Source organism: Phymastichus coffea, unplaced genomic scaffold (genome assembly GCF_024137745.1).
Source record: "Phymastichus coffea isolate CEN01 unplaced genomic scaffold, Cenicafe_Pcof_1.1 PCOF00008, whole genome shotgun sequence".
Classification (NCBI taxonomy): domain Eukaryota; kingdom Metazoa; phylum Arthropoda; class Insecta; order Hymenoptera; family Eulophidae; genus Phymastichus; species Phymastichus coffea.
This window is the reverse complement of record NW_026706819.1, coordinates 6,366,887-6,391,737: the sequence shown is the minus strand read 5'-3', so window position 1 is coordinate 6,391,737 and position 24,851 is coordinate 6,366,887. Positions and strand designations below refer to the sequence as shown.

The following is a 24,851-nucleotide window of genomic DNA, read 5'->3' as shown; positions in this document are numbered from 1 at the left end:
GTTGAGTGTGTACCCGTACGCAAGGCCAACGGAAGGACCATCGTGCGGAAACTACATGAGAGGGTGGTAACTAGGGTCGGCACGCCCGAGATATTTCTTTCGGATAACGGGACCGAATATAAGAATCAGGATGTCGATACCTACTTGTTGAGGAACGGCATCCGGCGCGCCCTCACTCCCGTTTACCACCCACAGGCCAACCCTACGGAGCGAGTGAACAAAACCCTCAAGGCCATGTCATATGTGGAGCGGGACCATAAGAGCTGGGATGAGCACCTGCCAGAGTTCAACTTCGCGTTGAACTCGGCAACTCATAGCGCGACAAGCTATAGCCCGGCTATGCTCGTCTTCGGTCGACAGCCCACTCCCCCCTCGACCTTTAGAAGGGCCCAAGACCAGTTGGCCCTCGAAGCTTCTGAGGGTCAAGAACTGTCCGAATGGGGTGAGCACATGCGCCAGTTGCCCAACTTATGGGAACGCGCCGGCTCCAGGTCCAAGGAGGAGGCGGACCGTCAGGCGGTCTATTATAACAAGAAGAGACGTCAAGCCGATTTTAGGGTTGGGGACTGGGTGTGGAAGCGGAACCGTATCTTGTCTTCCGCAGCTCAGGGCGTATCGGCGAAGTTGGCGCCGAAGTATGCTGGCCCGTATATTATCGAGGAGGTATGTGGGACTAATACCTACCGCCTCGGTAACCAGCAGGAAGAATTGCCCGAGCTGGTCCACGCCAAGGATCTCAAGCCCTATTTCGGCCCGTTCTCGGACCAGGACAACGAGGAACCGGAACGTGGGGACTCAGCACCGTTGGAGGAAGAGGAGGGCGCAGGCGACCCGCCCGCGAAGGTAGAGGATCCCAGTGGGGATCCGATATGCGAGCGCACCGCGATTGCAGCCCCCGCGAGCGAGTGTGATGAGTCCGTAACGGCTCCTAAGACGCCGATCGAGGCGCCGGCTAAGCGGGGCCGCGGTAGACCACGAAAAAACCCTGTGGGCGAACTCCCGGCATCGGGTGGTGATGACCGGGATGGCAATATAGCGAGGGGAAGAGGCAGGCCTCGTAAAACCATCCAGCACGTGCGGAAGGTTGTCCGGCCAGTTACCCCCGCAAGTGGGCCATATTCGCGAGGGAAGCGCAGGGGACCGGGACGTCCTCGTAAAGCGTAGCATCAAGCGTGACGCAACGGCGGTTAGGTTAAGGGCTGAACCTGAGATATCCCTTGACCACCCTCTTCTCTTTTGCAGATGAAGAGGAAGCTGGTGATCAGCGAAGAAGCCTTCGAGGTGGCCACCTGGATGCTCCTCGATCTCAAGTTGGGCCCGGATGCCGATCGGCTGATCGGCGAGGTCCGCAGTTTTGTCCGGGCCCAGGTCGAGGTGGTTGCCCGGGTGGATCGCCCTTGCCAGCGGGTGGACGACTTCCTCCGGGAAGGGTTGAGGCCTCCACCAAGGAAGGCACCAACCCGGGAGGCGTCCACCTAGACCGACGGTCCGGTGGAAGAGGGCCGTCGATCTGCGTCCACGACGGACCAGGGGGTGCAGACCCCAGAGCCGAGCAAGCCAGAGGTGGCTGACTGCTCGACTCAGTGCCCCAGGCCAAAGGAGGCCTGTGGGCAGGGGCAGTAGGTCTGCAACCACCCCCGGATCCCCCAGCAACAAGGGCTCGAGAATTCCTGGAGGCACGTAAGGTTGGGCCTCCAGGAGTTAGAGAATGCGTGGGAGTTTGTCGGGGAACTCCAACGACAGGTGCATGCGCACCTAGAGAAGTTCCTCGACTTCCGCGGAGCCCGAGAAATACTGGGGGAGTGGACTCCGGTTGTCCGGCGGCAGCGGGCATATGGAGAGGCCCTGCTGCGCGTCGACCGGGGGCAGGAGCCCCCAGAGGTCGCGGGCCCTCCGGCAGTGGTACCGCCAACGGCACCGGGTAGTAGGGCCGCGACCAAGGCTCCTGCCAAGCCCCCGGTACAGACTCAAGTCAAGAGAGTCTCGGGGGGCCCCGGAGCCGGGCAAGAGTTCACGGTCCGCGTGGACGGGTCGGTGGTTTCCGACCCAACCGTGGTGGTGCGCACTCATGGTGGACGCACCTCCGTCACGGTGGGCGGCGTGACCTTTACCGACGCCCCGGGAACCTCGGCCCCGCAGCCCCTTCCGCCCACGGGGCCAAGGGTCGGTGCCTGGCCCCAACAGACAACAGCGGAAGGGCTGCTACATTTGTGGTCATCCCGGGATAACCACCACATCCAAGTGCCCGAACAAGGCGGAGCACTGGCGCTACCCACGGCATAAGGTGCCAGGAGGCTCCGGCAAATGAGGAAGAAGTGTGGTGGCCCGGACGAGGCGAATAAAGGAGTATTTTATAAGGATGGAGTGCAATGATTTCTCCCATTCCCTCTCCTATCCTTAGGGTCGCGAGTCAGCGAAATAGTTCGGCCCGGTAGTCCGAAGCTAGGAGGAGGCTGCAACGATTGCCAAAAATTGTTTTGACTCGCGTAGGTTACTGAACGGCTGAGCGTAACAGCCGCGATCGGTTTGAGAGAGAGAGGGCGCGTAGGGGCAATGACCGGGAGGGGAGAGTTTGCTAGCCAGTATGACTGTGACATTCAGTCCGGCAGCATCCTAGCATGTGAGCTTAGCGAACAGAGTGTGTACCCTTTCTTTGAGCGAGATCCTGGGAGTGAATCGAGTGCGAGTGTGGAGCGTGGGTGCGGGAACAGATTCACGTGCGTGACCTCGACTACATCGAGAGCAGCCCAATCATCTCCTGCCGCCAAACAACAAGCAGCGGAGTAAAAGCAGCGGATCAGCGAGCGTAGAGGCAGTTAATCCGTAGCTAGTACGCCGGATACGGTTGGCCACCGTATCCCCATCAATCCCGCGGTAGGTGTACAATATTGTTGATTGTAATTGGCGTGCGATCCCGCGCAGCATGCGCGGTAGAGTTATTTAAAGCGTGCGAGCGTTTAGTCCGCGACGATCGCGAATTTCACTCTCTCTCTCCCCGTTTATATTGTCAGTCGATTTAGCGTGCGTGAGTCTCTCGGCAAATCCCTCCCGTGTAACAGATTAAAGTCAATAAAGCGGTCAGTGGTTATTCCTAAAGATCGTATTGTTTTGTCTTCCCTTTGTCCGTGTCATTGTTTACGTCCAATTCGAATAAGCCGGTAAAATAGCACGGTTTACGTAGGCGAAGTAAGAGGCGGTTCGCCAACTGAGTTACCACCAGTAGCCGACGGAGCGCTGCTAAGCAAGCGCGATAGCGCCACCATCGGAGAGATCGAGAACCCAACTTCGATCGATAGTAGAACTCTGCGCAGGCGCATTCCCGGACAAGGTGAGTTAACGTGCTTACGGCACGTAGCTAACACGGCGTCGTTTGACCGAACTAATAGACACGTTTAATAGGTTCAAGGTAAAACGGCGGCCTGTTACACTTTACAATAAACAAGCCTAAACTGTAGTAAAATAATTTTATCAGATGTTTTGAAATTTTTATAATGGCCTTAAGAAAAAAAAATGATGTGGCAATTCTTTTTAAAATTAATCAAAAATTAGAATATTCTATTTTTTCCCGTAAGTTATATATAACACTTGACCATAACATGAATACAGTAATCTTATTTTATCATTATTCCCTTTTAGAAAATATTTTTTAATATTGTGAAACACTTTCAGGTCATGCTCAAATACAGCGGTTTCCTGAAAGTGAAAAGTTTCGTGAATTTCCTCATAAATACACCGTGTCGACTGCTTAAGAGAGTTAACCTTTTTGCAACTTAGCTAGACCGCCAAATTAAAAATAAACTCAATTTAATTCTTAAGGAATGACTCATGCCAAATGCTATGCTAGCTACGCTCTTCCTGCGAAACTTTACAAATTTCAACTAAAGTCCCTCCTGAGCAAAAAGTGGATCTGAGACTTAATCCTTATCTTTCTGTGATTAGAAATCTGACATTGATATATTACAAAGCTATCGGAATTACGTCCCTGGTAACGCTGACTGTAACTTACAATTAGTCATACTTCATATGATCATTTAGAGAGCCGATCAAGAACATTAGTCGATCTCCACGAACGAGATTCGCACACTCATTTTGAAAACGATTTTGTCTACCTTATCGATCTAAAAGATATCTTTGTTACGATATGATTTTGCACGTTCTTTTAACGATTAAATCCGCTAAATATAGATTTCATCTACAATAATAATATTTGTTATTTGATAAAAGTATCATATTTCGATTTTTATATTTCGTGTTTATGTATTCGAATTTTCTATTAACGTTATTGTATTTCAATATAAATTGGAGATTCAAATATTAAATTTTCTGAAACTACTCTATACTTACAGGATGAATATCGACATAAGTTTCGTGGAGTTTTTCTTTTGGTTTGAGTCCATCAATATTATCCAGAAGAGACTCGTCCGCTAAATAAAAATGAGGCAGCGAAGAAAGAATTGGGGCTCCGAAATTACAGACTGAAGTATTAAAAATCCCTTTGGGTGAGCAAATTAAATTTTTTCCTCCAGTATCATTGAATCTTTTGTGGCAGTAGCAAGAGTTATGCGATGAATTAGCAGTGAAAACGTCACCGGATAACTTATACCTATAAAATAAAGTTTACGACAATATGAATTTTATTATTTCTAAGTTATAGATCCTCGTTTCTCATATCTTTCACGAAAGATAAATACTAGACGCATAGTCGGTGAAATCTAACTAATTTGTACCCATTATTCAGCATTCATATTTTGTTGGTCAGAATATTTTTTAATATACTTAGTAATTAAATCAAACAGTATTGTCAGGGAACGTAAAAATTAATCTATTCTTTATTGCTTGTGACAAGGTTACAGCGAGTTCGCTAGCCTTGTGTGCGGTATTCACCTTTCTCGAACACAGCGATCGACAATGAGTATGGCTTCATCAAAAAAGTAGAAATGCTTGTGTTATTGCAGGGCCGGGAGAGGGAGAGTCGCAGTCGGTGAGGCAGTGTCATGAGGAAGAGACTGAAGGCGAGAAGATCAAAAGAGAAAGAGAAAGCGACAAAGGAAGATTTCGGCAAGAGAAAAGTAAGAGAGAGCTACGTGTGCAGAGGCTATTAGAAAGAGCGACGAAAGGAAGGAAGGATGAGCAGTTAGGCGAGAGCTAAGTAAGAGAAAGGTTACGTAATCACTCTCCAGCTAAAAAGAGAGTAAAGAGAAGGAAAAAAACCCAGCACATCGAGGATAGGCAGGTCATAGCTGCAGCGATTCAGATTTCTTCACTTGTATCCGGGTTTCGAATTGGATTTGGGTGAAGGTCGTGAACGGCCAACAATAACCACCACAATTCCATGATCTCATAGAATCAGACGGGAGACAGCCGTCTTTACGCCGGCGGTGATCATTCCTTGGAGGCCTCTAACAACTGGGCTACGATTTCGCTATATTACCTCTTCTCCTATGAACCGTGATAACCCAGTGGGTCGTTCTCCGGAGCGTTCGACTTGCTCTCTCATGCTAGCTCTCGCTCGTTCGCAGCTGATCATTTTCTCGATTTTCGCAGTTCAAAGCTGAGCGAATCCACTCGCACGTCGCGTTATACTGTTGTGTCTTGGGTTCAGCGAGTTCACTCACCCACGCCTTTATAAGTTAATGTGATAAATTCGTTGTTTGATATTGGCCTAATAAAATTAATATCGCTTCTTTGTAATTACAATTTGCATTTTATTTTCTAGATAATACCCTCACCCCTCTTAGTCGGACCAGATTGTTTTACCTGTGGAAATCAGCACTGGCTTTCTTGATTGAGACTGAACCCACGTTAAAATTTTGCAGAAGTTGGCTTTTGGCATATGGCGGCCAAGCCCTCTTGCAACCTTATTAAAACTTTATAGTTCACTAGAGAAATTTGTTAAATCAATTTTATACAAGCAAGATTTATCGAGATGCAGAAATAAGAATAACATTCATTAATAACTCCGTGCAATTTAATTTTTGTTTATAAAAAACTTCAATCTGTTAAATACATTAGCATCGATAGAAGTCAAATTTACGTTATTTTTTTATCTGATTTTTATAGAAATGAATATGTTAACCGTTAATAAAAATCACGTATAATTTTTATGTTTCATCGTCATAATGATGAAATACATTATAACCATAATCACTCATTAAAGAATAAATTATTATTTACAGCGATATGTATATATACAAGATCAGTAAGTAATTAGACTCAAGAAGGACTATGCTATCAAAAAGGCTGTATTCATACAGATGGTTATTTTTTAAATAAACAGCAATGTTAGCTACCTTAACAGGTAAGGTAATACCGTCTTAAGAATGCCCGTGTACGAGCTGTATCGATAGGGCTAGGTTTTATTTTTAATAACGAGTAATGTAAGTACTCCAAAACATACTTGAGCTAAAATAAGTCACTTTTGAAGGCTAGTTAACATTGACTATTGTTTAAAAAGTAACCCTTTTTTATCCTGTGACGACGGACCGTTTCTTTTTATTTTTATTTTAATCTAACTTTACTAAAATTAAATGAGAACCTTTGCTTTTAGTAAAAAGGCAAGGTTAAGTGTCTTCTGTTTCGATTCTGTTTAGTAGAGTTTTCATTTCAAAAAACTCTGACCAGAGCCGAAAATAGAAAAAAATACGAACTCTCCCATAAGAGAAGCATGGAGCCGTGCCAGAGTACGCTCTTCCTGCCTTACGCCCTCTCAGGCCGCGCATCTTGGAAAAGTCGTAAAACGCAATCTGCATCCTGTTTACAATATCATTCTCAACGTTCACTTTTCTAAAAAAAATGCTTTAACAACAATTTTACATCTGTAACATTTAAGTAATGTCAAGCTGTAAAAGAATGTAAAAATATTAAATATGCATTTTTTTGCTTCTATGCATATTGCGGTTATACTATAAATCGACAAAATGTACTTCTAAAATAATCCGAAACATGAAATAAAATAAAAAGAATAAATTTTTGTTGAAAATTATGAACCTAAAATCACTAAAAAAAAAGAAAATAATAAAGAAACAAAAGAAGCACATAGTTATTCTAATTAGTTAGTTAAATAAAAATTAAGTGTAATAAAATTAAATAAATGTAAATTCACTAAGTAAATGAAAGTAAAACATAGAAATAAGCAATCACACAATAGAAAAGCCTTGCACGTTTATTATAAATAATTACGTGCACACAACTAAAAAAAATCATACTTGAGGAGCCATCTCTGGAGGGAAAGATACAAGTAGAAAGGTCCACGCCTCTAGCGTACCCGGAAAATTCACGCTCTCCGACCAATGAGACCCCGAAAAAAATTAGAGGACCAATGTCGAAATAAAGGCCGAATTAGAGTTTCCACCCACGGGAGATTTTGGAAGGGACATTCACCGTGGCCGTACAAAAGTAATAAAAGGGCCTGCTCGTTACTAGCAAGCACGTTTGCTCCCCAGGACCCCACTAGGAAGGAAGATTGGAAGCTGATTCATCCAGCAGCCAGAAGGATACAAAAAAACATAAGCGGGCAAGGCTTATTACGGGTGTGTTTTATTAAGAAAAAGGGGACTTCGTCACCAAACAAAACAAAAAAATAAAGAAATAAGTAAAAACAAACCAAAACAAATTCTATTCTTTTCTCTCACTATTTTAAATTAGAATTTTCCGTGGGCGAAAAAAATAGTTTAAAATATCACCCTCTCGACTCAAGGTTTAGGTTGGTGCTATTGTTTGACTGCGTCTAAGCCAACGGTCTGGGACGAAGTCGAACAAGGGAAACACGTGTACCGTTAAGTTTTTTAAGATAGAAATATCCCGGTGAGTTTTTGGGTGGTTTTAACCCGCCGCAACTCCCAAAAGAACTCTGAGATCAGGACCTAGCCAGTCGTCGTGAAGACTATTAACGTTGCACGTAAAATTGTCTCAGCCAAAGGTCTTGGGACAACGATACGCTACGACGTGGCAATCCATACAGCTCTTGTAAGTTTATCTTAATTGAAAGGAAAATAATTCGTAAAAGTAAATAATTACTTTTTTTTTTCGGTTTAAATTATTTTTCAAGGTCAAAAAAAAAAAGATTTTTTTTTTATGTAATTTACGATACTTGTTATGTAGTATTATTGAATGGGTGGAAAAAAATTTTTTTTTGTGGTTTCTCATCTTTTTAACGTACCGACTGTGAGAAAAAAAAATTGAAAAAAACCGAAAAAAAAAATTTTTCGATAAACCAAAAAAAAAATTATTGCAGTATTCTACGTGAAAAAACAAACATTGTTTCTCCTATAAATTTTTTTCGATTGTTACAATTTGACGGAGATAAAAAATGTTGAAAAAAACTGTCACTTCCAGGAAAAAATGCCCGTGCGCGCGTCATATTTGACGAAAATAAATTTTTGATGAGTGATTCAGATAGGGCTTGGTAATAGCTAAAAAATGGTGTACTTCAAATTTTCGTACGATTTTTTTCCAAAATTGGCTAATTGTCAAAAATAATAAAAAAATTTCAGAATTTTCAATTTTGCATAATTGTTGCAAAATTTAAAAAAACAATCGATGGCAACCGTGAGTCATATCATTTGAAAGCTCTCCGAAAGACCTTTCAAACGCACCCACGCGCGTCTCTGTACGTTAATTTCTACCAGAGATATAAAACTTTGAAGTTAGACTGATTTTGCCCGCGGGGGGGTAAAAGTGGCTGACCGGCACTGTATATATATATTATTTATATATATTATTTATATTGTAACGGGGTGGATTAGCTAGTACAAAGGGAATTTATTAAAGCACAAACTCCTACGATGCAGAGCTAACCGCCACTCTGTTAAACACGTTTGAATATACGTGTATTCGCCTTTACGTTTGATACTTTCGTTTAGTTGTCTTCTTTCCAACAGAGTTGAACTCACCTTAAGTCACCTGACTTATGACACTCGATTTATTAGGTGTGAGTGAACTAATGCAAATTACACCTAATCCCCTAGATGAAATCGGTTTAAAATTTAATCCGTAATAGATCCGTTAAATTAATAGGAAACGAAAATGACATAATGCGGCGAATAAAATTAATAACATTTATGACTAATAAAATTACAGTCTTTGATGGGCCGAAAGACTAACGCACGCGAATAAGATTTTACAATTATTAACAATAATACGGGGAGATAGATAGATAGATAGAGAGAGAGAGAGAGAGAATTCGAAACTTTGCCGCGAAAACTAACGCTCGGTGCGAATACAAAAAATAACGATCGTGATAGACATTTTGTCGCTTAATAAAAGGAAGATGCACCTACCCTGCGGTGCAATTACGGTAATCAGCCGTACTTGTTTATCCAGCTAATTCAAAGGTGCTCCTGCGGGAACAAGCTGCGCTGCCTCGCTCACAAACTATTGTTGCTCCAACAAATACTGTTACTCGCTTGCTGCTGTGTTTTGCTGCTGCGGTGATGCTGTTTACGATCACTCACGCACGTATCCAAAAAATCGAGAAACTTTTGATTTGCAAAAACGGCGAAACACAGTGAAACTATTTAGCGGAGTACCGCTTAGTAGAGTCTAAGTAACAGCTGAGGCTTAACTGAACTTTTTAAACTCTCGCGCGCCCTCTCTCTCTCTCTTTTAGTCGTTCGCTCTAGCATCGCGAGTGTACCGAATCGCGAACGAATCGACTACCGTTGAAATATATATATTGTATTTATATACAATATGTACAGTGTATACACTGATTCAATCATCTATTTCGCTGTTATTTTCTGAGTCTGCTTCCTCAGCTGTATCACTACTGTGAAAAGAAATTTTCGACAATTAATCATTTTTGTATATATTGCAACGGTAATCGATTATAAATATCGATTCGTTCGTGATTCGATGGCACTTGAGGTGCGAAAGCGAACGATTAGGAGAGAGAGGGGGCGCGCGCGAGAAATAAAAGTAGTAACATCATAGCTGGGAACGGAGACGGATGCGTTTAAGGTGCGCGAGTGAGTTTTTCTTTGTTGAAATCGTGAGAGATGCAACTGCGCTCAGCCTCTCAGCCATCACCTCATCTACCGCAGCCAACAACAGTTCCCGTGAGCAACAAAAACAGTAGCGGTCAACTTGGTTGCAACAGCAATAGCAGCAACAATACCCGCATAAGCCAGGAGCTCCTAGTTATTTGAATCGGCACGCACGGTTACGGCTGATCAGTAACCGTAACCCAGGATAGGTGCACCTATTAATATCCGCGACATTCATATTAAATAGTATCGCGTGATAGTTGAAAGCATGAACTGAATAACCCTTTGGATAGTTGCGCCGAGCGCTAGTCCGCATGAAATTTTATACTCTCTCTCTCTCTCTCCCCGGATTATAGTGTAAACCTATACGCAAGTGAAAGTCTTTCGGCCCGCATAAAGACTGTATAGTTTAATCCAATTAAAAGTATTTAAATTGATTCTCCGCTTACGTTATTTCGCTCCTTGTTCAACGATAAAGACATTTCCCAGAATTGGAACCAATTTTGTCTAGGGGATTGTGGGAGGTAAATTAGTCTCCACACACAATACGGAAGACACGAATTACCAGCCAAATAAATTAAGATGAGTTTAAAAGAATTACTTAAAGCAAAGTGACAAACTTAAAGGCGAACGAGCTTATTCTTATACGTACGTACTTAACAGAGTGGCGGTTAGCTCTGTATCGAGGGATTTTACACTATTAGTTTCCCCGTTTGTACAACATATCCCTCCCTATTACAATATAATCTATTTGAAATTACGTATATACCATAGAGAAATAATGTTGAATTTCTTTCATTTTATGAAAATTCAATCTATTCATGATATACACCAGGAAAATTTTTAGGTCTGAAAGATAAACAGCCTTATTAAACACATCCAAAATTCGATTCGCCCTGCTATTTTGCCTTGCTCCCTGCTTCATGTTTATCCTACTCGTATTTAATTTATGCCATGATTCAGATGAATCCTCTGAAAAGTACGAAATTAGCAAGGGGAACTTTCTTGCGATTTGGCATCCGTGAATCAACAATTTATGAGTTGTATGATTCATCCTACTCCAACGATACAAATCGTAATGAAGCTCATAAGTTGGAAGAAAAAAATTCTCCGATTTGTCGAAGTCTACTTGCTTCTTTGATTTTAAGCAAATAAGAATGTAAGACAAGTTTTTCACTAAAGTGGGATCTATTTCTAAGCGCTCAGCAAAGACTTTAGAATTTTCAAAACACATTTGTGGTACATTTCCAGTGTTTGTTGTACCATGGTCTTGTAAAACTAAATCTACTTTAATTCTTAATTTTTTGTAAACCTTTTCTTAGATGGATCTCATTTATGTTTTGAATTTATCTGAAATTGATGGATTGAATTAAATCAAATAGACTATGAAAAATGAATGATTTAAGGTAAACAAATTCAACAATCCAATTAAAAAGTAAGTAAAATATGCATGCGTGAATTTAATTTTGACAACAGGAAAAATTAGGCATATACGAATATACAAAATTGAACAAATATGAATATACAAAAAGTACTTAATTTACAAGTTATAGACTGTAAAGAAAAATTAAAAAGTTTGACCTTAAATATCTCTAATTATAAGAGATCATGACTTCAAGATTTTTATTTCAGCCAGGTATGCTATTTTTCTGTGTACTTTTAGAAAATGCACTCAGATTTAAATTTATATTTGTTTACCAAAGCACTTAATATGAAACAGCCCCTCTAGTGTCTACACACACACACACACACACACACACACACACACACACACACACTCACACGCACACACGCGCGCGCGCGTGCAAAATAATTAGTGCAATTTTGTAGCTCAAGATTGGAATGAAGATGCATTATAAAATTTAGAAATGATCATTTTTGCGGGATTTCGTAGCTCTGTTGGACATTTAAACTACCATCAAAAATTGAAAAATCAATTTAATCATATAAACACAACTTAGGTCTCACTTTTTGTAAGCACTTTGAATATTATTAAAATTTCGAATTCTGATGATGATAATTTTACCTGGATAAACTCTAGTTCACAAAGCATACGCTTCACTCGACCAATGCTGATGTGCTTGGAAAAAGATGATAGCGCAATACAACGGGGAATACATAGATTGAACAATGAGATAAAAAATTTATAAAGATACGAGTCATATATATATTGTACAGTTATATATATAAGAGAATTTTAGTAATTTATTAAAGGTTTTATATATGCTTCACGTGTTACATCATTAAAATGTTGACTCTTTTTTGTAACTGTTTAGTTTTCTATGTATGAAGGTTTAGTTTTAATAGTTTATATTTGTTTCTAAAAAGTAATCAATATTTTAATACACCGAAATCTTGCCAAAATGAAGCACACATGCGAAAATGAATGCAAAGAGTAATTTTGATGCACTTTACACATCTGTATATGTGCTTTTGATTTTTAACTCATGTTTTTTTGTGAAATAAAACTGAAATTCCATTTTCAAAGCTGAATATTTTGGCCAAAAATGGATCTAAAACGATTGTAAAAAAATGTAGGGTTTTTAATCCAGTTTTTATTTTTATATTGAATTTTCACTTTTCTTCATTCGGAGAAAAAAGTCGATCGAAATAGTAAAATTTTTCGAAGAAAGTTCGTTTTCTCGTGTTTTTTAACAGCACTGATATTCATGATTTGGGAATAATTTTTCCTCAAAGTATATCAAAAAAGTTGCAAAATGAAAAAAGAGTCATCTCGATATTACTTGTTAATCACGATATTTTGGATTTTGAAACTTTTGTTTTACAAACCGTATACAGTGCAGCCCCATCTGACAAAAGAAAAGTGCTTTTCTACCTCGACATTGTTTCAGCTCAAATGAGTTCCATTGCGATAGCCAAATTATTTAATTTACACTACGAAATACTTTCTCACAAAAATTTTGTGGTTTATGTACACTATATTTCCTCGACATGTGATGCTATTCTTCTCAGTATGGTGGACGGTGTTTCTACAGATATAATAAGAGCAGAAACTGCATACAACACCAGCAGACAAGTGACAGATATATGACTCGGGTTCATCTTTTCACAGCTGTGACACTTGTTCACAATTGATATTTGTGCCGCATTTCCCTATTTCTTCACAGAGCGGATATCTTCGCTTCTGCATTCCTTTTCTCAATCTCGAGCTGTTGGATAAATTTTTTCATTTCATAGAAACCTATATATCTATTTTTATTATGTTTTATCATAATATTTATTTCTCTTCTTCTAAGAAATATAAATTTCACTACTTTCATGATAGAAGTTTTCTTAGTATCGGCAAAAGGGATCGCTATATTATACAACTCATAATTTTTAACTATTGAATCAAATCTATAAATAATCTCTGAAATCTTTTTAAATTTATACTATGCAGCTCTTCTCTAATCTTTGAGTTATTTACATTAATCTCTATTTTTTTATGTATTCAAATTTTTATTACTGATTCTTTAAATTTAAAATTAAAATAAAAATTTACAATTAAAATTCATTTATAATAATTTTAATCTACACGATTTATAATTATAGTTCTAACTAATCTATTTCTTTTATTCTTTTCATATAAATTAAAATTTCTTTAAGCGATATACTCGAATCTATTACATCTATCAATGCTTTTGTCAACAATTGAGAGACCAATCTGTCTAACTACAAATATTGAACTGATCGCTTCTATTCATTATGACCATGTTTTGATTATTCTCCAAAATTATTACGCTCGAATTAACAATAGAGTTATTATTTTCTATAATATTTGATTAATTTTATGCCGCGATGTTCTTGACGGGACTAACTATTATTCTAATAAACATTTGAATATAACATGTTTAATAATAATAATAAAGTGATTTTTTTAAATGAAACTTTATCCATACTTTACCTCATATTTTATCCATGGAATGAAAACGGCATAAAATTTTATATTCAGAGATGACCTTAAATATAACCTTGACGCTAACCATAATTTTCATTGTGGAATTTAAAGAGCATGAACTTCAACCGGGGCACCCAATAAGGCAAGGTTGAATTTCCACCCAGCCAGTTAAGGCAAGGTTATGCATTAACTCAGTCAAACAAGGCAATATTAAGCTTCCTCTTAGCCAATTAAGTTAAGGATAAGCTTCCATCCAGCCAGTTAAAGCAAGATGGAGGGTCAACCCAGCCGGTTAAAGCAAGGTTAGATATTTACTCAGCCAGTCAAGGCAAGATTATGTATTTATCTAGTTAGTTAAGGCAAGATTATGCCTAAAATGTAGTTTTTCAGGGCACTCGATCTGATTATGAGGACACCTTTCTTTTGTTTTTCTCTTCTTTTCCTCCTTTGCTATGAAATCTCTAATTTGGCCGTTTTCTTGCTAAACTGGTTTATTGAAGACAAGGAATGTGTAACGTCACTATTTGGCAAAGACTAAGTAAAAATGTTTGTCCTTCGGTTCTATCCTTACAATATAGTTCAATGATAAGTCGAATTTTTCTGTTGGCTAACTCATAACAGGATTGTTGACGATATTTGTTTTCTATTATCTGTATTGAATCGTATACTGATATTACACCTTCCACCCTTGTTGCAAGTAATTTGCGTTTGGACGCGACACTTTTAGATCAATTCTGCCTCTTTTCCTTGGGACTAATGAGAGGATCAGAGAATGCTCTTATGCTCCAGCCCTCGATATAAAAGAATGCGCATCATCGCTTCTTGTTCTAATCTAACAGTTGATCGGTCTGGCAGCAGAACCTTACGGATAACCTCTCCAGGCAACCCAGTCAAGGCGACATCAAGACGCATATATAGAGGGACATCTCAACACACTCCAAGATGCAAACACAGAAAGGACTGTACGAGATAAGATTTAGTGTAGTTTCTTTGTGACAGCAACCAATAAAGTTTAACCTATCTACAACCCACTTCTTTACTGCGTTAGCTATTTATTTTCTTTATTTTACATCATATCTTGATCCCTTGAGTACTTAATTTAGGGAAAGATGCGATTGTGAAGTAGTAATGCTAAGTTATTCCGACATTCCAAGACTTTTGGATCACCATGTATATAGATTCTAATTTTTATATAAATATATATCTATATTTAAAGAAAAAAAATAAGTTAGCCTAACGTTTCTTATCCATTAAATTTTAAGCTAATTTGATTCTGTTTCGTTTTTTTAGTAGCAGTAGAATTTGGGCGTTATTCTTGTTTCTGTTGTTACTTTTATTCTTATCCCCCTTATTGCTATTGATTCTGCTGCTATTATTATTCCTGTTGCTATAACTTTTTTATGTTAATTTATTATTGCTTTTGTAGTGGTGATGGCGGTAAGTATTATATACACGTGATTCTTATTTTTGTAGTTAAACTGTTAATTTCCTCTCCTGATTCTCTGAATCTTCCATACAATAGCCAGCAGTAATAATAAGCTCTCTCATTCTCACCTAGAATAAGAAAATCAAGTTGAAAGTTTTAGTGAAAAACTCTCAAGTTTATATTAAATGTAAGAGGGTAGGATGTTTGGTGGGCTACATGGTGGATAGGTTTGCGGGCAAGCCTCTTCGCGTGCGCAAGGATAAGTGCAAGTGGTGCAAGTGTCGCCGCGCCGTGCACAATCGCGCACACTCTAGCGGCACTCTGTGCACTTACCCAGAATTGCCCCACGGCAACCACAAACGCTTCCTCTGCGTCGAACCTTGTATTGCGATCTTACTTTGGTCGTGTCGCCCTTGCTTCTGGGCGAAGTTCCTGTTAATTGCTGCCACTACTTTTCCTGGGCAGCTTCAGTTTCACTTAAAAATATAACTAAATTCAGCTAGCTGAAAATGGACGTGAAAGTGCGTAGGCATATGGTAGAAACGAAAGTACGAGTATCAAATAAGAATGGGCACTTCTGAAGGGTCAAACAATAATCAACACTTGTTGTCCTTTATTATTACAATGGTATCATTTATTTGTCGTTTATAAACTAAGATCTGCGCAACGGTGATAATTTCTAGTACATAGTCTCATACCTGGTAACAGGTGCAGTCGCCGCCATCTTGTTCGCTGCCATGTGCACGCCGTGATCGTTTGTTCACGGATATGCGCATAATTATACCGTCGTAGTTTTCGAGCTTGCGTGAGTTTGGCTGGTGATCCTCTTTGGGTTATACCTTAGATGACGCGCGTAGGACGGTTACGGGTCACATGCGTGTATTGCGCGGAGTTGGCTAGCTTACCTCACGATGTCTCCGTTTTTGCCGTCGCTCAAGTTTCCTCAATTAGGGAAGAAGGGTACTCATGCACTTCCTATGACGGTTGGTATATTTGGAGGTGGCTACTCTCAATGTCTCGCATCCTCTAGAGTTTGCTCAAGATGCTCTTCTTTCTGAGGAGAGAACGTACGGTACTTTTTGTATTCATTCGACATTGCAGCTCAAATGGCTCGTTAACATGGCTGGTCTCTCTCCTGCGCATCAACGCGTATACAACGCGTGTCCTAATTTCATGTCCGGTAGGTACTACCCCGCGGGCAGACCCACGAACGAGACGAAAGCGCGAATATAACGTTCATGGTTGCATAAGTTTTATATTGAGTACAAAGTATTTTTCTTGTTTCTTAACTGATGCTACTACTGGTCCTGATACTGTTTGTGCTGCCGATTATATAGGTGCTCATGCTATTTGCGCTACTGCTGCTGATAATACCCATGCTACTACTACTATTGATCCTGTTGCTGCTTGCGATCTGATGTGTAACGGTCCAGTCTGATTTGTCCTTTTTCCTACTGCAAAATAGCAACCCGTCGTGCACGAGAAAACTAAAGAAAAGCGGTAATTGAGCGAAGCCGCTCTTCTCACATATATGTAAATGTGTTAGGGCAATTCGGCAAAAACAAGACCATATAAGAAGCGTGACGTCACGAGCGTGGGAAATTTATTGTTTACAATGCAAAATCGACAATTGCAAAGTTTTTTCTAATGAACAAAAGCACTTTTTAGTTAATTTTGATGCGCTAATCTCGAATTTCATGTTATTATAGTTATTAAATATGTATTTGTTAGTTTAATTTAATTTACAAGTAAATAGTGTTAGTTATTTTGCAACAAATAATTATATTGCTAATTCGAATATGCAATTGCGTTCGTAACGTATTAAAACAGAGAAGCAAGAATTTGACACTTTGATAACTAATTTTTCACTGAGTTATAAATAAATAAAAAATTTATAATTTATTTAAACAATTAAAATTGCGTTGCTAGATAGCGATTCGACTGTATACCGGGTATTCCAGACCATCCGTACAGCCATTTTAAAATCGAAAATTCTTGTTTTTGTAAAAAATGTTTCAGATGAAAGTTGTTTACGACAAAGGGGGCCATCTATCTGTATAATTAGTTTTGACCTTGAACATCGTTTTCAAGGTCATTTGAAGGTCGAATTGTTTTTTTAAATGGGAACCCCTATTTTTGACATCGGATACGAAAAGAGCGGGAAAATTTACGTCCACAACGATATTTAAAAATTTTTTTTCATGGCCTGGAGAAGGTCGATTTAAGGTCAAATGTTTGAAAAACTGCCTAAAAGCGTTTATTTATTTTTTAAGATATCGAAAAATGACCTCTACAAAATTTGTTCAGAACAGAGTGGGCCACCCAATGCACCAAAAACCTTTCACCTTTAACCTCATTTTGAAGGTCATTTCAAGGTCGAAGTGTTTTTTGTAATGGAAACCCCTCTTTTTAACCCCGGATTCGCAGATAGCGAGAAATCCGACGTTTGGATAAGGTATTATGTTGAGTTTTGATTGATCCACGACGTTCATCGCTAAGGTCATGTGAAATTTAGATCCAATATTATTCGCGAAACATTAACAAAATGTTTCGGGCTAAATTTATTAAATTCTACTGGGAGCACGTCGTGGATCAATCGAAACTCAACATAATACCTTATCCAAACGTCGAATTTCGCGTTATGTGCGAATCCGGGGTCAAAAAGAGGGGTTTCCATTACAAAAAACACTTCGACCTTGAAATAACCTTCAAAATGAGGTTAAAGGTCAAAGGTTTTTGGTGCATTGGGTGGCCCACTCTGTTCTGAACAAATTTTGTAGAGGTCATTTTTCGATATCTTAAAAAATAAATAAACGCTTTTAGGAAGTTTTTCAAACATTTGACCTTAAATCGACCTTCTCCAGGCCATGAAAAAAAATTTTTAAATATCTTTGTGGACGTAAAATTTCCCGCTCTTTTCGAATCCGATGTCAAAAATAGGGGTTCCCATTTAAAAAAAAACAATTCGACCTTCAAATGACCTTGAAAACGATGTTCAAGGTCAAAACTAATTATACAGATAGATGGCCCCCTTTGTCGTAAACAACTTTCATCTGAAACATTTTTCACAAAAGCACGTATTTTCAATTTTAAAATGGCTGTACGGATGGTCTGGAACACCAGGTAGATTTCTAAATTTAATGATAATGATTGTTACCAATTTGTTGATTTCTAAATAGCTAAAAGAGAAATTTGCAAATTCGTTTTTTAATTATTATTCAAAATTGGATAGTTAAATTAATCGTTTTTATTTTGAATAATGTTCCACTAATCACAAGCGATTTGCTTATGCAAAAATTTTCCGTAAATTTATTGTAAATTTTGTGTTATTTGAATATCAAAATTATATCACTTAAAACTTTAAAAGGCGATTTTTCCTCGAGAAACGATTTATGTTAAAAAATTAGTTATTTCCTATTTGATTTTTTAAATCATTAAATTTCAATTTCGATCGAGCCATTTTGCGACAAAACCTGTATAAAGTTTATACTAATTTCAAAAATAGTCGTTGTAGGGACTACTAAGCGTAGAAAGGAGCCTATTTTGCAAGTATAAATTCGCTTGTCACGGCGGCAAGAGGATTCACTATCCTACCTTGCTTAGCAGCGCGAGCATTATATCGAAATAAAGACTCAGCAATTTCTTGAGAACAATTTAATTATTCAGTGGTTAGCCTGCTAATTCCTTTCCTTACGATAACTAAGCGCTCAACTCATAAGACTCTCTCTCTCTCTCTCTTATAAGAAAAAGTAGCCTTTGATATCTCCTCTCTATAAAATCATCAATTGCTAAGAAATTGAATTGAGTGTTTGTTGCGGCGCTGTCGGGCTTTTCCCCGATAGATGCAACTATATTCAGTTATATTTCAAAACGGTTCATCAAAACAGCGAATATTGTGTTTGCTATTCGGTGAATTTTGAAATTTCAGTTCTTATAGAATATATGCGTGTCAACTTCTTGCTACTCTAGGAAACGCTAGGTGCTCGTTCCAGCTCCTATGATTACGGCTCACGTACAACGTGATCATGGTTTCGAGCGTCCTGTTTACTCGCTCTGTATGATTCGCTTGAGGATGATACACGGGAGTCAAGGCGTGCTGGATTCCGTTCGTCTGGAGGTATGAATAGATTTCATGATTCTTAAATGCAGTTCCGTTATCGGATAAGAACACATCTGGCGCGCAAAAACCTAGTGACAATCTTGTAATTCCCTTGCGATCGTCTTCCCATTGGCTTTGCCTATCGCAATGCACTCCACCCACCGAGTAAAAAAGTCGACAAAGACTAGGACATACTCAAAACCTCAAGAGATTTTAGGGAATGGGCCAGTGATATCACCGGCCATCACCTGCCAGGATCGTGACACTTGTCTACGATCCATCAGCCCGAAAGGTGTCCTTTGTTCCACCTTGCATTGATGACATACTGGGCAACTATTTACGTACTCCCTGACCTGATCATACATCTTAGGTCAGTAGTACAAGCGCCTACCCCTGGAGAACGTACGCTCTCGTCATTGACGCCCTGCCGTCGGAGCATCATGAACCTCCTGGAGCACTTGGTGCTTTTTCTCTCTATGCACCGCAAGCTTCCACGCTTCCTCTTTGTCGATGGATCCTTCACCGTTCTCATCAGGCTGATAGTGATACTACCCAATTACCTTCCATGTGGGGTGTGAGTGTGGATCTTGGCATACCTCCTGGTATTCAGTGGTCTCCGGCGGACTATTTATGGCACTCACTTTAGTCCCCTCCTCCTCATAGGTCCTATAAATGTACGTCCGGCACCACATTGAGATCTCCCTTTCAATATTCAATATCGAAGACATTGTCTTGCAATGCTAGCGCCCAACGCGCTAGTCTTCCCGTGGGATTTCTCATACTATGGAGCCATTTCAGGCAAGTATGATCAGTAATGACCTTGAAGTGATGCCCTTCAATGTACGGCCGGAACTTTCCAACCGCCCATACCACTGCGAAGCACTCTCTCTCGGAGACTGTATAATTTCTCTCAGCACTGTTGAGTGATCGGCTGGCGTATTCGATCACAGGCTTCTCTCCATCGATATTCTGCGTGAGGACTGCCCCGATCCTATTGTCACTGGCGTCAGTTTGTAGTACAAACTAACCGCTAGGATTGGGTGGTTGCAGTGTTATGGCGGAAGTCATTGCGTCCTGCAACCTCGTGAAAGCTCGCTCTTGCTCCTCCTCCCAAAGAAACGTACATTCTTTTTCGTCGGGCGGTTTATAGTCTTACAGAAGTGGCTTTTGGCTTTTTTGATGGTTAGGCCCGCACCTAGAATTATTTTTAATACCATTTTCAGGTGCCGCTTATGCTCCTCAAATGACGACGAAACCACAATTACGTCGTCGAGGTAGGCAAAAGCGAATGGATCCATATGCGGGCCTATTACCTTATCCATGAACCTCTGGAAGGTCGCCCCCGCGTATGACAGAGCAAAGAGCATTCTCTTGATTTGAAAATGCTCCAACCCTGGTACTGTAAACGCCGATATTGGATGCGACTCTTCCTTTAGTGAAATCTGATGGTACGCACTATTTAAGTCCTGCGTGAATATAAACTTAGCATCCCTTAGCCGTCTTAGGATGTCGTTCATATATGGTAAAGGATAGGCATCTGGTTTGCTTATTGCGTTTACCTTTTGGTAAACAGGTCTTAATATCAGTCGGGCGCCATGTAACGGGGTGGATTAGCTAGTACAAAAGGAATTTATTAAAGTACAAACTCCCACGATGCAGAGCTGACCACCATTCCGTTAAACACGTATGATTATACGTGTATTCGCCTTTACGTTTGATACTTTCGTTTAGTTGTATTTTTTCCAACAGAATTGAACTTACCTTATGTCACCTGACTTGTGATACTCAATCTATCTTAGGTGTGAGTGCCCTAATGCTAATTCCACCCAATCCCCTAGATGAAAGCGGTTTAAAATTTAACCGGCAATAGATCTGTTAAACTAATAGAAACGAAATAACGTAATGCGGCGAATAAAATTAATATTGTTTATCTTTAATAAACTACAGTCTTTGACGGGCCGAAAGACTAACGCACGCGAATAGGATTTAAAATAATTTACAATAATACGGGGAAAGAGAGAGAGAGAGAGAGAGAGAGAGAGAGAGAGAGAGAGAGAGAGAGAGAGAGAGAGAGAGAGATTAGATTAGATTAAACCATTTTTATTTAGCCATGGGGTATAACCCCGTAGGCTTCAAGAAAAATAAAGTGCTATTACAGTAATAAAACAATAAAACAATAAAATAACTATAATAATAAGCAATCACAAACATTAATAAACCAATAATACGCAATAATAATAAAACAATAAAACACATTAGATAACATACGCTATACATTGGCATTATAACAAGAAACATAACAGGATAAAACGCAATAAGAAAGGCAATAAGAAATGACGGAGTGTGAGACAATAATATCACACTGATAAAATAATATAAATAACAATACAAAACTGGAGATACACAGGTCGCAGAGTACAGGAAAAAAAAATAAGTCGCATAAAAGAAAGAGGGAAGAGAGTCGTGTGAGCAAAAAGAATAGGTGGGCCTCAAAAAAAAAAGAAATGACCTCAAGGAGGCAGATAAATCTAGTTGGTAACGACAATTAATGCAAGTCATGTGACAACTACGTTGGAAGGATAGAGGGAGGAGAAGAGGGAGAAGAAGAAATAAGATCTAGACAGAAGACGGAGGAAGATTCAATATTCCAGGATTTATGAGTTAAAGGGAGGGAAATTATAGGAGAGGTAGGAACCAGGTGTCTGCAGGTAATTTGGACTGTCAGTGAAGGCTGAGACGTTGAAAGGAAGGGATACTGTGAGTAATTTTCGAAGGGATGAGAGATTTGTTAAAGATTCGGACGTGACCCTCTGGATGAAGTGCTGATGTTCCAGGACCGTAAAGAGGTAGAACAGCCATGACTTATATTATAATAAGATATAAGCTCCTTATATCTAGAAATGTCAAAGTTAGTTATGGATAGTTGATTTAGCAGGTACATGGAACGAACTGTAAAAGAGAGGATCCAAGTCGAAGTACGTGGAGCTGGATATGAGAAAGCTGAAGGTGGATTACGAGAGGAACGTTTTAAATAAAGACAGTTTGGAGATTGGAAATAGGTAGTAAGGTATGAGGGATGAGAAAGACAAACTGTTTTGTATGCAAGAAGGATTAGTGAAATATTTCTGTGAGATTCAAGGGAGAGCCATCCAAGACGTAGTCTATGAAAGGTGACGTGGGATTCAATGTCAGAAGATGGGATGAAAGGAATGTAACCAGTAGCAAAACGGACGCAAGCATTGTGAGCAACTTGTAGAGCAAGCTGCCTGGTTTTATCCAGGTTGTGGAAAGCAATAGAAGCATAAGTGAAGTGAGGGAAGATGAGGGATTTGATTAGGTAGGATCGGGTGGAAATCGAAAGGGACTTCCTGTAAAACTTAAGTGAATTTAGATTCCTGTAGATCTTTTTGAGCGTATTGTTGATGTGAGTTTTCCAATGTAATGATGAGGATATCGTGAGTCCAAGGCTTTTTACGGATGAGGAAAATGGAATGATGATATTATTGATGGAGATTTGGGGGAGGGAGTCAAGATGTAAGGAGGATAAGTAAAGCTCACTGCCGATAACAATGACACGGGTCTTGGAAACATTTAGTTGCAGACCATTTGAGGTAGCCCAGTCCGCGACTGCCTGGGCGTCAAGTTGAACTTTGGTGAGGGCTGGAATAATTTCAGAGGAAGAGCAATGATGATAAATTTGAGTGTCGTCAGCATATATCATATGCTGACAGAAATGCAGTACCTTCGGAAGATCATTAATGAAAATGGAAAATAGAAGAGGTCCAAGAACGCTGCCCTGGGGCACTCCTGAACAGACATGCAGCCAGTCAGACAATGAGCCCGCCCGATCAACCACAGCCTGCGACCGACCCGACAGATAACTAAAAAACCAGCGAAGAGCTGAGTCAGCCAGGTTACAGGCCCGCAGCTTCCGGACAAGCAGGTCGTGGGGAATACTGTCAAACGCTTTGGAGAAATCAAACAAGACAAGTATCGTGAGCTGACGCATCTCAACAGCACGTCTGACATCCTCCAACAGACCAATCAGAGCGGTCTCAGTTGAGTGCCCCCTGCGAAATCCAGCCTGTCTTGGGTCAAAGAAATTGCTGGACTCCAGATAGTTCAAGAGTTGCTTGTGAAGTAAGCGCTCCAGGACCATAGAGGACTCGCAAAGCTGAGCTACCGGCCGTGTATCAGAGGGAGACTGGGGTGATTTAGTTTTTGAGAGAGGGCAGATGATAGTGCGTTTCCAGGCTGAGGGAAAGACTGAAGTGAGGATGGATTGGTTTATTATAAGTGTGAGGAAGGGAGCTAGAGAACTAAGACCAAGTTTTAGCATTCAGGAGGAGAGGCCATCGTTTCCTTTGCCTTTGGAGCGAAGGGCAAAGACCTCGAACTCAACTTCACGCTGGGAGACAGTAGAGAAGGTGAAGGATTGTGGAAAATGAGCGGGAATTGGTTCGAATATAGGAACATTAATTATGTCATCGAAAGCTTGTTTAGTTAGAGCAGGGTGACGAGAGGCAACTGAAACGTAGTAAACGTTTAGAATGTCAGGGGAAAAGAGGAGTAGTGGAGAAGGAAGAGGGTTGGAAGCTACACCCATGTCCCGGAGGGCTCCCCATTTGTGTGTGATAGACTTTGCATTGTGGATGGTGTCATGAATGAAGGAATTCTTTGCAGTGTCTAGGGAATTTGAGATTTGATTACGAAGTAACCGGTATTGGGAAAGTACTTCAATAGAACCTGTCTTTTTGTAGCGAAGGAAAAGATGATCACGTGTGCGCATCTTGGATTTGCTGCAGCATTGTTTGGTGCAAATTCTGCTAAAGTAACAGCAATAGCCATTATTTGCTCTGTCAGTCGATGTAATCGAACTTTGCACACGTCGTATAAAAAAATACAGTAGGATATATACGCTTGCACGTAAACGTCATACGAGACAACAGTCTACTTTCCCGCACTTGTATCGTAATGTACTCATCAAAATTTTTCGGTAAAGGTTCAATTCCTTTTCTACTTAGATTCGCTATTATTTTTGGGGATTTGAATGTGGATTTTAATTTTGGTGGTAGTAAGGAAGATAGTATAAAAAAATTGATTAATGTAATCAATGATATTATATTATAAGGTACTCGAATAGCTTTGACTGAATCAGAAGCTACTTCATCTTTGTAAATATGTTTATTAATGGATATCTGGCTTTCATCTTTATAAAACTATTTATCAATGGATATTTTATCTAATGTATAAAAAAACAACTTATTCTCTATCCTCCTCCCTCCTGCCCTCTTACAAAAAAATCTTGCCAAAACAAAAGAAGTTCACAAGCAGAGCGATAGGCGACTAATATTTTTAAAAGTGTATAATTGGCAAATACATTTATTATGAACTGATCGAATTAATTATTAACAGTTGCAAATAAGATTTTAATTAATTTTTTAT

At 39.8% G+C, this 24,851-nt stretch overlaps 1 protein-coding gene across 4 annotated transcripts in view; it reads right to left on the bottom strand.

Moving 5' to 3' along the window:
• Positions 1 to 24,851, bottom strand: part of LOC131669695 (lysosome membrane protein 2-like) — a 193,838-nt gene that overhangs the window by 130,952 nt on the left and 38,035 nt on the right. For 3 of the 4 annotated variants that reach the window (XM_058944777.1, XM_058944795.1, XM_058944769.1), the window contains exon 3: positions 4,345 to 4,603. The exons of the other annotated variant lie outside the window; for it this stretch is intronic. In XM_058944777.1, coding sequence (XP_058800760.1) covers positions 4,345 to 4,603 — 259 coding nt within the window. The remainder of the gene's footprint in view (positions 1 to 4,344; positions 4,604 to 24,851) is intronic. 4 annotated transcript variants of the gene reach the window in all.